Raw genomic sequence first — 13,366 nt, 5'->3', positions numbered from 1 at the left:
CATCTACTATGGCTCTGGGGACACTGCAGCGTATCTGAGGATCCAAATAGACTGGATGCTGTCATGGAGCTTCCATTCCAGGGAGAGAGACTGATAATAGCCAAGTTAACAGTTTCATAAAGATACCTTCAGTTTGTGGTCACTGCTACAAAGAAAATAAAAAGGATGGTGTAATAAAGATTTTTCATGGGGAGAAATGCTTTGGCTTGTAAAGTCCAAGAAGTCCTTTCTAATGAAGTGACATTTGAACTGCCATTTGAATGACAAAAAGGAGTTGTCATGTGAAGATCTAGGGGAAGAGTTCTAGACAGAGGGAATGGCTCAAGAAGAAGTGGGAGTGTCCCTGGTGTGTTTTAAGGAATAGAGAATGGGGTTGAGGAGAAGAGTGGTAGGACATGAGATCAACTAAGTAGGCAAGAACTTTGGTTTTATTTTGAGAGTGCGGAAAAGCCACTGGAGGTTGAGAGAGCAGGGGATTATGTGATTATGTTTTAAGGTAACAGCAGACTTCAGCTGCTGTTTGGAAAATGGACTGCTGCAGAAGGCTGAGAGGAGGAAAGAGTGGGAAGACCAATTAGTGGAAGGAGAGCACTAAAGTGGTCTAGAGATGACAGTGGCTTGGACTTCAGTGATAATATGAATAGTGAGAAGTGAAGTGTTGTGGTTATATTTTGGAAGATAAACCAACAGAATTGGGTACAGGACTTGTGTCAAGGTTTGCAGGGGCAAGTGATGGGAAGAGAGAAAGTAAAATGACTTCTAATTTTGGTGAGAACAACTTAATGGATGGTGGTGTTATTGACTGAAATGGGGAAGAGTAGGAGAGGAGCAGATTAGAAGGTAAACCAGGTGCTTTTCTTTTTTTTTTAGGCTGTGCCGTGTGGCATGTGGGATCTTAGTTCCCGGACTAGGGCTCAAACCCGTGCCCCCTGAAGTGGAAGCTTGGAGTCTTAATCACTGGACCGCCAGGGAATTCCCAGGTGCTCTATTTTGAACATGTTACTACTATGAGATGCCTATTAGGCCTCCAATTGGAGATACAAATAGGCAGTTGAATACATGGGCCTGGAGTTCAGGAGACAGGCCGAAGATAAAAATATAAAGTTTGGAACTAGTGGAACAAGCTCTCTTCATCTTTCACTTGGACTATTGTCATAGACTCCTAACTGGTCTCCCTGCTTGTAGCTTCCTCCTGTCCAATCTATTTTCCAGTTCACCCCCAGAGTGACCTTTCCTAACGTACAAAACTAACCATGTCACACTGTTTGAAATCCTTCAATAGCTCCTATTTCTTTCAGGATAAAATACAACCTCTTTACTATAGATATAAGATCCTTCATAATCTAGCTCCCGACTGCCCCTGTTCTCATCTAGTTCCAAGATGTGACAAAATAGCTGAAAGCCTTAAGAGATCCAAAATGTAATGAGATATTATTAAATATAATAATAATCTCTTGTAAATAGAGATTATTATTTACAAGAGATGTAATGAAAAGATATCCATGAAAATAACACAAAACTCTGGAAAGTTAAAAATCTCTACAGTTTTCTTACAAAAGGAAGTACAAAATGGAGTAAAATAATTCTATCACGTGGGTGGTTACAAAAATCTACGTGAAGGCAAAGAAGTAGGTAATTACATACTTCATACATACTTCATATCTAAGTCGTGTGGACTGCTTGCTCAATTCATTAAGTTGTAAAGTTCCACTTATATTATTTTATCCATACATTCAACACTTATTTATTGAGTACTATTTTAGATCTGAAGATACAGCAGTGAACAAAACATTAAAATCCTTGAACAAGATTAATGAGTGAAATAAATATAAGGAGGGGATAAGTACTAAAGAAAAAAAGTTAACTGGAGGTGGAGGGTGGGAGAGAGTGTGTACAGGGTGGTGGCTGTACTTCAGATAAGTGTGCAGGGAAGGCCTTGCTGAAGTGATTTTGACTAGAGAGCTGGAGGAAGTGAGAGAATGGTGAACCATACAGGTATGTTGGGGAAAGTGCATCCCAGGCAGAGGAAATAGTAAGAACAAAGGCCCTGAGCTAGGAGCCTGCTGGATGAGCCCGAGGAAGAGCAATAAGGGTGGTATAGCTGGTGTAGAGAGAGTGAAGTGAAGAGTAGTAGAAAATAAGGTCAAAACTTGGTGGGTGAAATTGAGGTGGGCCTTAGAGACCACTGAAAAGACTTTGGTTTTTTCTTTGAGTCAGATGGGAGCCTGGAGGGTGATAATCTGATTTACATGTTAATGAATCACTAGATTGAGAATAGCTAAACGGACATGGGTGGAGGCAGGGAGACTAGTTAGGAGGAGGTCACTGGAATAATGCAGGTGAGAGATAACAGCTCAGATCAGCATAGGACTGATGCAAGTAGTGTGAAGGAGGACCGTTCAGGGTATATTTTGAGGGCAGGGCTGACAAGATTTGCTGATGCGTCAATGTGAAGTCAGGGACAACGCTAGGGTATTTGACTGGGCAACCAGAAATGGTGGTACAATTAACTGAGACGGAGGAAGACTGGAAGAAGATAGTTTGCATGGGAAAGAAATAACTCAGTTTTGAACATATTAAGATGCTTATGAGGCATCCAAGTGGGAATGGTGAGTAGGCAGCTGAATAAATGAATTCAGGGGAGAAGGTAGGCTAGAGATAGAAATTTGGGAGTCATCAGCATATAGGCGATATTTAAAGACATGAGAATGGGAGAGATCAAGGGAGAAAACACAGATGGAGAAGAGGCCCAACATCAAAACTGGGGAGATGCAAAGGAACCAGCCAAAGAGACTGAGGAAGAGGGGCCAGAGAGGCAGAAGGAGAACCAGGAGGGTCATGTTTCGGAAGTCAAGTGCAAACTGTTACAGAGTCACTGAACCCCAGCCAATGTCCTCTGATCATTATGAAATCTCAGCAAGCTGAGAAGACAACTCTAAAAAGCACAAGACACTGGGAACTATACTCAATATTTTGTAATAACCGATAAGGAAAAGAATCTGAAAAAGAATGTAAATATACATACATAAAACTGAATCACTGTGCTGTACACCTGAAACTAACACGACATTGTAAATCAACTATACCTCAATTTAAAAATAAATAAATAAAGTAAAAATAAAAAGTACAAGAGACGGAAACTCTAAAGATCATATGGGTGAATAACTTATAATTCTGGGAAGGTAGGGAATTAAGATAGGAAATATTAAGAGCATAAAAACTAGAATTACAGGTTTCCCCACTATCCAAAAGTAGAGTGTTTGTATAAAACCTTCCATAAGCCAAAATGGCATAAGGCAAAGAAGCAATTACCTTAGGACACATCTTGCTAATGAACGCACAAAATAAACCAAGATAAAGCACAGATGCTCACAGACAAAGTTCAAAGCTGTGGCAGCCTGATGCTGAGATGCAGAGTGTAGTTCCCCGGGAATGGGCTTGGCGGTGCTACTCTCAGTGCTGGGGTGCACACTGCCTCTATACGGCTCGCTGCAAAACAAATGCAGGACGCTATTTTCATTTTTTACCTTTTTTTTTTTTATAAAAGCCAAAATCCTCTTCATATTTCTTTTGGTTAGTGAAACAGGTACTAATGTAGGTTTTTCATAAAAGTGGAGTGGTGGGAAGTGAACTTTCACAAAGCAGGGGATACCAGGGAAGTCCTGACTATCTGTTATTATATGCATTTGAATGTTTAAGAGAATCGGGTCTACCAGAGTAGCAGCTCAGCTTTGTCACTGGAGTTTAAAATGTGAAATTGATTATGGGTTGTAATTTTAAGTCACAGTCTTAGTAAGTTTATAGGAGTTCTAGGACATTTAAGAGAACTTGAGGTTTACAATATTTGTAAATTTTACTTATGATTTTTATAAGAATTACATGGGGACCTCCCTGGTGGTGCAGTGGTTAAGAATTTGCCTGCCAACGCAGGGGACACGCATTCGATCGCTGGCCCGGGAAGATCCCACATGCCGTGGAGCAACTAAGCCCGTGCGCCACAACTACTGAGCCTGCGCTCTAGAGCCTGCTAGCCACAACTACTGAAGCCCACTTGCTGCAACTACTGAAGCCCGCGCACCTAGAGCCTGTGCTCCGCAAGAGAAGGCCCCACTTGCCGCAACTAGAGAAAGTCCACGAGCAGCAATGAAGACCCAACGCAGCCAAAAAAACTTTTTTAATTAAAAAAAAAAGAATTATATAAGAAGGTAGGATGGTTTGTTATTAAGACAACTGAGGTACTTAAAGAAGTAGAATACATTAAGTTTATTATTAAAAGTTTAAGTTTGTAAATGGAACAAAAACATTGTTACTATTAAAAATATGCTAGACCTAGAATAAGATTAAAAGTTTAGAATAAGATAATCCTATTTAGGGACTTCCCTGGTGGCAAAGTGGTTAAGACTCCACACTCCCAGTATAGGGGGCCCAGGTTCCATCCCTGGTCAGGGAACTAGATCCCACATGCATGCCGCAACTACGGAGCCCACCTGCCACGGCTAAGACCTGCCACAACCAAATGAGTAAAATAAGTAAATATTTTAAAAAAAGAACTGATGGATCACTAGACAAAACAGATAGGGCATGCAAACTTCGATGAGGAGGGTAGAAAAAAAGAGGAGATAGTGAGAAGGTGGTACAGAGTAAAAGTTTTTTGTTTTTTAAATTAACGAAGGCAGAGACTTGCCTGTCTTTGGTCTGTGTGGAAAGGATTAGCTGTACAGAAAAGGCTGACGAATCAGGAGAAAGGGTTGCTGATGGCGCAGGGCCTGGTCTCAGGCAGGAGAATGGTCACCTTACCCTATGGAGGGAAGGGAAGGTAAAGAGGCACGGTGGAGTCAGGTAGGTCAAGGGCCAGGTAGGTCCCTGTGCAAGCTCGAGGTCTCCAGCTTGCCTCCGAACGGCAATGAGAAGGCTTCTTCCTGAGAACAGACGGTCGGCAGAGAAGCAGTGGTAGCAGTGGCTGAGGCCACGTGGCTGCACGCATTCTCAGGGCCCCGGGGTGGCACAGAGACCACGGACGAGTGTAACTGGCCTGGGAACTGAAGCGTGTACGCGGTTCAGAGGGACGGGGAGGTGAGGGGCGGGGCGGGGAGGCTGGGGATGGAGCGCGCGCCACCGCCACCGAGAGGGACGGAGGCCGCGCCGAGGGCCCCGGGCATCGCAGAGGAGGGGTGGGCCTGGAAGGCAGACCCAGGGAAGGGGTGTGAGCTGGCGTGAAGGAGGAAGGCCGCGCCATCGAGGCCCACGGCATTCTTCCCCGGTGAGGCTGCCGAGGCAGGGCTAGGATGGAGAGGCGGAGCCAAGGGAAGGAGGGTGATGGCCGACCGTGGGCGAGAGGCCACCTCAGGGTGTGAAGGCCTGAGGTGCTGGCGACAGGAATTCAGAGGCATGAGAAACGCAAGGGCCTGGGCCCTCTCTGTGGTCCGAGGGTCTCGCTCGCCCAGTACGAAGAGCTGTCACGGAGGCCGGGACCCTTCCTGGGGTGAGAAATGTGCGAGGACGCGGGGGCCACCTGGACCGGCGAGTCTGCGAGGCGTGCGCGTGTGCGTGGTGTGAAGAGCATGCGAAGAGAACGCGTGTGTGATGCTCGCGGCGGTGCTCGTGCAGCTGGGCGGTGTGAGTCTCGGACCACGCCTGGTGTGCAGATGGGAGGGAATTCGACGTGTGTGACGTGAGTCCAGGTGGGGCGCGAGGCTGAGAGGTTCAGGTGTACAGAGTCCGGGATGTGCGTTGTGAGGGGTCTGGAGGACGTGTGGGTGAGGGGCCGGGGGTGCGGCGTGAGGAGAACGGCGTGACGAGACCGGGTTGAGGGCCGGGTGGGTGAGGAAGCGGTAGGCGCCCCACCGGTCTGGCGTGAGGCGGTGAGCAGCGCCTGGGGACGCCGTGACTCTCGGGGGTCGGGGCGCCAAGGGAGGGTCCGGGACCCCCAGGCGGAACGGCCTAGCTCACCTCCAGCTCCCCAGCGTGCGGGCTCCGCTCGGCTACCCTCCTCCGCAGCCCGAGGCTTGAGGCGGCTCCTCAGAATGACGCCCCTCCCCTTTCCGTTACCAGACCCGCCCCCGGAGCTTGCCTCTGGCCCTCATTGGCTGATCTCCTGGAGCGGAAGGGGCGGCGCTGCGAACACCTGACTACACCCGCCTCACGCTGGTTCCAAGTCCCGGCCTTGAGGTCTCATTGGCTGGTCGCCTGGAGCGGAAAGGGCGGGGTTGCTCCCGGCTGGTCCCTCGTGGTCCCGCGCTTGGGTCTCTCCGTCTCAGGTGGGCCGAGTACCTGGATTGAAGAGTGGCTGAGGTTGAGGGATGGTAGAGCTGAGATGAGGGGAGACACCCTCGTCCTTATGGGAGTGTTCTCCCCCTTGCACCTGGAGCGTAAATCTGTGCACGGCGGGGGTGGGGGCGGCGGGGCGTCTGCTTGACCACTGTGTCTCCAGTATACTGGACAGCAAGTGCTAGTAACCATTGTTGAGTGAGTAGCTGAAGGCCCAAGTATTTTGTCTCGCAGCTACTGTGGGTGGCCGACATTGTTGCAGCTGTCTCACAGAAGAGGACGCTGAGGCCCAAGGAGATGAGGCAGGGGCCCAGGTCCATGCACCTGCGAGGTGCGGGCCTTGGTTACAGCCGAGTTCTGCCAGGCGCTCTGGCCTCCAGGCAGTAAAGCACAGATCACCAAGCAAGGCCAGGTGAGCGTGCTGCTCAGCCCTTAGAGAGGCTGCACATAAAACTCTGGTCAAGAGGAGGCTAAAGAGATCACTCTGGCCTCTATAGGTCAGTCCAGGGAGCTCGGTCTTTATTTGGAGGGCGATGGGCACCTTAGAAGGTTAGGAAGCAGAAGAGGGGCATGGCGAAGCAGTCTCTCTTGCCGGAGGGAGAGTAGAAATGGGGCTGTTGCTGGTTTTTGGGTGAATGATGGTGGAGCTGGGGACAGGGAGGCAGTGGTCGTGGCGGAGGGAAGTACACGGAGTCAGAAGCCATTTAGACGGTCGCCTTGACAAAGCTTCGTAATGTGGGAAGGGAGGGAGAAAGAAGGAATGGCTGAGTCGCTGGAGGGTGACACCACCGGCTGAGATGGGGAAGAGTGGCAGAGGAGCCAGTTTGGGAGGTTGTTAACTTCGGTTTTGAATGTCTTGAACTCTTTGAGATTCCTGACAAACCTGGGACCCACTGCATTTTCCCTCAGGGATTCCGATCCTTAGCAAACTGATCGCAGAGTAGGAAACACAGCTGGAGCTGAGCCAGACAGTTCTGGGCATAGAGTGCGGACTCGTCTCTCTCTTGAGGAGTCTGCTGTCTGGGCCACGTCCCCTCTCCAAGCTGCCAGGCTCCTTCCCCTTCTGAATCTGGTTCTCCAGCTGTTGCTTCCTACCTCTGAGCCACCTGCACACTTCCAATCATTCCACCATTTGCTTAGACTCTTCTAGAGCTGATTTCTGTTATAGCATCCCAGAAAAACATGAATCAGGAATAATTGTGAGGGGTAATGAAGGCAGCTTCAGGGAAGAGTAGGAGTTTACCAGGCTGAGAAACAACGGCACAGGATTCCAGGGAGGAGGTTCGGCAAAGGCAAGGGTGTGGAGGTGCCTGCCTCCTTTAGGAATTGAGAGTGAAGCTGGAGCTCAGGGTTCTTGTGGAGGAGCGAAAGATACTCAGAGAAGATCAGTTGGTCTGGAATGTGAGGTCCCAGCAGGTGGAGGTGGGCGTCTGAAACACCCTGCAGAGCCCAGGCCAAGAAGCATGGGCCCTCAGGGAGTCCAGAGACATGTGTCTGGTCTGCCCATCCCCTTGTGCATCCGAAACTGGCTGACTGTTCATCAAATGTTTCCTTTATGTCCTGGGCACACAGCTAGACTACATTTCCCAGCCTCCCTTGCAGTATGAGTCCTGGCTGGTGGGATGTGGGTAGAAATGCTCTGTATCACTACCAGGCTGAGTCCATGTAAGCCTCCCATGAGTGAGCCCTCTCTCTCCTCCGTGTACTTGCGGGATGTTGATGCCCAAGGCAAATTGGGAGCTACCTGAGGAAGGTAGGACTTCTAACAGCCAAGTCTTTGAATAATGGTATGGAGTAGAGTCTTCCTCTCAGCCAAGTGAACAAGAATTAAACTTCTATTGGGTTAAGCCGTTGAGATTTCAAGCTTTGTCTGTTATGGCTACTAGCCTTAACTAATGCAGATCTGCACACCTCTGGGGTACTAATGCAGATTTGCATTTGGTGGATGGTCACCAGAAGTTTATACCCTGGTTAAGCACTGTGTTTTCTTCTCTTATTTCAACCAAGAACAAATCAGATAAAAGAATTTTGACTGAATTTTAACATTAATTAAAAGCCAGCTTGTTGGAATCTCTGCTCACTGTTCTCCCAGGCCTGGGCGAGCTGATGTCTCCCAGAAGCCGACCAGGTCCCAGTTTCCCAGGGTAGGTCACGCAGGCACCGGAGAGGCAAAGGCCTGTGAAGATACTTTTGGAAGCCCAGGAAAGCTCTGATACGGAATGTCCTATTTTGTGAGCATAGATTTATTTTTATAAGCTTCTCATAGAGACTCAGAAGAGGTTAGAAGCCTCTGTCCTGGGAATCTTCTCATGTTCTCAGTGTTCAAACAACCTTCAAAGCTATTATCAGGAACCTAAATCTCCTTTCTTTCAATTTATATTTTCAAGTCTATGAGACATTTTCACAAATGTTTCTTACAGGTATGTTAAACTCAACATTTAAAAATCTTGTTTAATCACCCAGTCACCCAAGTAGAAAACATGAATTATCTTTGATGGCTCCCTAGCATCCTGAATCTCCATCCCTCAGTTAGTCCCATCATTTCTCCCAACTCTTACCACCACCATGAGCCGTACCCTCTGCTAGGCCTTCTTGCTTCTATCCTTACTGCACCCTACTTTGTTCTAATATTCTGGTTAGCCAGAGTGATCCCATTAAAAGTTTACAACAGATTATGTCACCCTCTGCTCCAACCCCGGTGGCTTCCCCCATCATTTGGAGAACCCAGAGCCTGGCCTACAGGGCCCTTGCTGCGCCACTCCACCGGTCCCCTCCTGCTGCTCCCGACTCCACGCCAGCCACAGGCCCTCGGGTACTGTTCCTTCACCACAGCAGGCTCCTCCCACCCCGAAGCATTGGCTGTTGCTGCCCCCTTGGCCAGGAATACCCTGCCCTCAGGTACATACATGGATTGCACCCTCATCTCCTGCTGGTCTGAGTCAAATGGCCCCACTCAGGAAGGCCTGCCTCTGCCACCCTGTCTGAAATTGCCATCTACCCCTCCATTGCTCCCTCCCCTTACTTCTCTCCTTAGTACTTAACTGCCCTCTGACTTACTATGTCATTTGCTCATTCTTCTCGGTTATTGCCTGTCTCCCTCACTAGACTCTGCCGCACAGGGAAGGATTGTTTTTGCCAGTTTTGTTCACTGCTGCATCCCAGATATAAGCTCTGTATACAGAGCTTAGCACACTGTAGCGCTTAGTAAGTATTTGCTAAATGGATTATTCAAGAGCCCGAATTCCCTGCCACCGGCTCCATCCCCTGATCCATGCTTGCCTCACTGAGTAGCGAATTCCCCGTGTGCAGGGGGTGCCTTGTTCACCAGGGAATCCCCAGCACAGAGCCAAGTAGACAGTGGTTGCTCAATAAACACTGGTTAATAAGAGAAGGCCTGGGAGTGTATCTAATTCATGTCCGGTTCTCATCGCCTACCAGAGTAATGAGATGTACATTCGTTTAGGCATGCAGCAATAGTAATTGGGGTACCTGCTTAGACTTTCCATAACAATTTTTTGTTTACTCGTAATATTATTTTAATAAAACAGCCGACCCAAGGGAAGGAGCATCTGTTGCTCCAGATTATCTTGTGCGCCCTCTCACAGACATGACCACTTGGCACCCAGACCTCAGGCCTGGGACTGTAGCTTCTCCCTATGCCGAGGGCCTCTACAGAGCTGTGCTCCAGCCCAAGGGGGTGCAGAGGACATGTCCATGCACAGAGGGCCCCACTCTCCAGAAGACAAACAGAAATGGGCCCAGGGAACAGGTGGACGTTATGAGGCAAGAATTTATTCCAAGTGCGTATGTGGGTGTAGACAGCAGAGACCCACCTTTCAAAGCAGGTCAGAACCTCTCACAAATAGTCTCCAGCCCTAGACCTTCCCTTGCCACATCCCTGGCCTGAGGCCGGAGCAGGGGAAGGGACTCCTAGTTCCCCCACCAAAAAACACAGGTACTTAAGGGCTAAAATAGAATTATACAGCCTTATTTTTATTAACATCTAGCAAGAAAAAAAAAAAAAAGAAGATTCCCTTCTTGCTCCAGCCCTACCTCCACCACTTGAGCCCTCAGGGAGCAGCGTCTGCCCAGGGAGCACCTGCTTCCAGAGGTGTCCTTGGAGCCTGGGCACCTGTGCACGGCCACCGCTGTGCCTGCAAGTGGACCACAGGCCCCTTCCTCCACAATGTGGGGACAGAAGGGCAGCTGGCATTTCTCCAGCCCTCAGCTGTCAGCCTTGGGAACTTGGAAAAGATCAGCGATGTCCAGCAGAGCTTGGCGGATGTGGTTCCCAAAGCGCTGGGCATTCTGCGGGAGTCAAGAGCTCAGACCAACCTCCAGGTGAGCCCCCGCCCCTCTGCCCCCACAGGGAAGGATTCTTTCCCAGCCAGACATGCCCTGGGGGGGGACCCCCCCCTCAGGCTGAGTGGGAGCAGGAGACACTCACTGTCTCTGAGCTTGAGAACTTGCTGGAGACGTGGAAGAAGATGGTGTTCTCACCCGCGATCATGTAGGAAACCCCGTAGCCATCATTAGCTACCTGAGGGCAGCACAAGGGGCGAAGAAGAAGAGGTGAACTGAACCTTGAGTATCTGGAAGCCAAGCTGATGTTATCCTTGCTCTGGCCCACAAGATTCACAGGAAGGGCCCATCCCCAGGAAACAGTATGAAAACAGAAGAGAAGACCCCACTGGGGGTTCCAGGACCTCAGGTTCCCTCAGGAGGCTCAAGAGCACGTTCCCTCAGGAGGCCCCCCTCGCGTTTGCAGGGGGTCTCTAGCTCCCCGACAAACTAGCCCACATGAGCGTCTCAGTGGGATATCTGGACTGTCTCCATAAGCCCACTTCAAAGGGTACAGAAGCCCTGGGAAGGGTCACTCCAGCAGTGGGTGTCAACATGGGTGGGGTCCCAGCCACCTTTCTTGCTGGGGTCGACAGGCACCTATCCTGTTTCCAGGCAGGGCAGGTCCAGGGCTGTGCTCCTGCCTCTGGCCTGACCTCCTCGAGGCCCTGCGCTCTCCGCTGACACCCCAGCCCCTGGTCCTTCCCACCTGTCCACCTTCAAGGGCACTTACAGGGCCAAAGCCACCGCCAGCACCCAGGTGATTGGGGTACTTGTTTGGGTCAAACATGCGGATCTGGAATTGAGCAGTTTGGCTGGTAGAGAGGCGCCAGGGTTCTGAGAGCACCTGCAACAGGGAGGCCGGCAGTCAGGTGCCACGCACACCTGCGGACAGGTGCGTGAGCCTGGCACTGTCCTGGCTAAGGATGCAGAAGGGACAGGACGCAGGACCTTCCTGATTGCTGTCCGTGGTCCCCTAGTCTGTTCTCACCATCACAGCCTCTGCACAAAACCCACCATCAGGTGACCTGCCTGTCCGTCCCCTGGCTCCGCCCCTGGCTCCGCTCCCCACCCCTCCCGCTGTCCCTCCCACATCCCACACTCCTGCCTCAGTGTCAATGTCCGGGCACTGGAGGTTCCCTCCACCTGGACGCCCCGGTTCCCCTGAGCCTCTGCCCTTCTCTCACGAGCGCTGCCACCACCTGACATATCATGTTTGTCTCTCCATCCCCCCTCACGCCAACAGCCACTCCACGAGGGGGAGGCTCCCGCTTGGTGCCAGTCCAAGCCTGGGTGGCGTGTGGGCCGGGAACACTGGCCCCAGCTGTCCGGACAGAAAACAGGCCGAGACCCACCAGGAGAGGGCCTGAGGACAGAGGGCACGCCCATCAACACTGACCTCAGCCAGGAAAGGGGAGCTGACCCCCAGGAACTTGGAAACCACGTAAAGGCAGAAGAGGTGCCTGTCAATGCCAGCCCCGGTCATGGCCAGGCGGCACGCATTCTGGTGCTTCTCAGCCGCTTTCCGGAACAGATCTCGGAGGTCTGCTTTCTGGGGGCAGAAACGGAGCAGTGAAGAGTAGCCCTGACCCTACAGCAGGCAGGAGGCCGAGCGGTCACATCAGCGCGAGGCCATGGGGGGCTCACCAGGTGGCGCCCCTGCACCATGGCCTGAACAAAGGCCGTGGACTCGCAGGTGCAGGAACGTACGGTCTCTGTCCGTCCCTCCCGGAACATCCTGGTCATCGAGGCTTCATAGGTCAGGCAGAACTTGCCTCTGTCCTACGGAACACAGAGGGATGAATCTTGCAGGTGGGCCCTGGTGCCACCCCTGCCTGCTCGGTGGCCTGGGGCTCCTACCCGGAAGTATGCCAGCTGCAGGGCGATCTGCACGAAGGCGTCAGGGCTGGTCCGGCACTTCTTGATGAGGCCTTTGCCAAAGGGCAAGAACTGGAAGCAGTACAATTCCACGTCGTCAGCCAGCGCCTTGGCCACCTGGTAGGAGCTCTCGATGACTGCCTGGCACTGCCAAGACACGGAGGGGTCAGCTGGGGGCAGAGCTCTCCAGGAGGACTCCAGGGTCACGTCCAGGAGGCCTGAGGATGTAGGCAAGGCTGGGCAGGCCTCAGTGTGCTTGACATCCTCAGGAGAAGGAGACGCAAAGGACAAGCCAGGGGCATCAGCACAGATGCCTGGCTGGGCTTTTGTCGGGGAGGAAGCACTGACAGGTACTCCCTGGACACGAGCTCACACCTCATGTCTTTCTCCAGCCCCGAAATAGTCCTGGGGTCTCTATTCTCCCTGTAGCCAGTCTGGACCATGAGACACTCTGGACCCTTCCCCTGAGGGTGGGGCTGGGACAGAGGGGAGGGCCACAGGGCATCTCAGACACTTGTCACTCTCGCACACCCACCCCTGCCCCTTCTCGGCCCGCACACCTGCTCAGGAATGTCCCACTGCAGCCGCTGAGGGGGGGCCAGCACAGGGTTGGGTTTGCCCAGACAGTGCCCAGTCTCTGAGTAGCCCAGGTCGAAGCTGTCGGTGCCCAGGACAAACTGCAGGGGCAAGGTCAGGCTGAGAGGCCGTCCTTGCCCTGCTGCCCCCGTCCCCGCCCCGCCCCTGCCCTGCGGGACCTCTCCCAGGGCCTGCTACCTCCCAGAGGTGCCCTATGATAGGGGCGTCTGCCCACGCGTGTTCTGTGTTGAGGCCCAGCTGGCCGTTCTTGAAAGCGATGAGAGTGAAGGACTTGTCGAACCAC

General features: G+C 51.6%; 2 protein-coding genes across 2 annotated transcripts in view; both read right to left on the bottom strand.

Moving 5' to 3' along the window:
* The window catches only part of SYCE3 (synaptonemal complex central element protein 3), a 29,164-nt gene extending 23,166 nt beyond the window's left edge, over positions 1 to 5,998 (bottom strand). Inside the window, exon 1 of the mRNA XM_024737637.1 lies at positions 5,950 to 5,998. The gene's annotated coding sequence lies outside the window, so the exon portion shown is untranslated. The remainder of the gene's footprint in view (positions 1 to 5,949) is intronic.
* A 4,241-nt stretch (positions 5,999 to 10,239) lies between these two features.
* The window catches only part of CPT1B (carnitine palmitoyltransferase 1B), an 8,578-nt gene continuing 5,451 nt past the window's right edge, over positions 10,240 to 13,366 (bottom strand). Inside the window, exons 10-17 of the mRNA XM_024737477.1 lie at positions 13,261 to 13,366; positions 13,047 to 13,163; positions 12,469 to 12,633; positions 12,256 to 12,390; positions 12,008 to 12,160; positions 11,342 to 11,455; positions 10,715 to 10,807; positions 10,240 to 10,575 (exon numbers count right to left, since the gene is read on the bottom strand). The exon at positions 13,261 to 13,366 is cut by the window's right edge and continues 237 nt beyond it. Coding sequence (XP_024593245.1) covers positions 10,492 to 10,575; positions 10,715 to 10,807; positions 11,342 to 11,455; positions 12,008 to 12,160; positions 12,256 to 12,390; positions 12,469 to 12,633; positions 13,047 to 13,163; positions 13,261 to 13,366 — 967 coding nt within the window. The 3' untranslated portion in view covers positions 10,240 to 10,491. The remainder of the gene's footprint in view (positions 10,576 to 10,714; positions 10,808 to 11,341; positions 11,456 to 12,007; positions 12,161 to 12,255; positions 12,391 to 12,468; positions 12,634 to 13,046; positions 13,164 to 13,260) is intronic.

Source organism: Neophocaena asiaeorientalis, unplaced genomic scaffold, assembly GCF_003031525.2.
Source record: "Neophocaena asiaeorientalis asiaeorientalis breed wild unplaced genomic scaffold, Neophocaena_asiaeorientalis_V1.1 scaffold242, whole genome shotgun sequence".
Classification (NCBI taxonomy): domain Eukaryota; kingdom Metazoa; phylum Chordata; class Mammalia; order Artiodactyla; family Phocoenidae; genus Neophocaena; species Neophocaena asiaeorientalis.
This window is presented reverse-complemented; position numbering and strand designations above follow the sequence as displayed.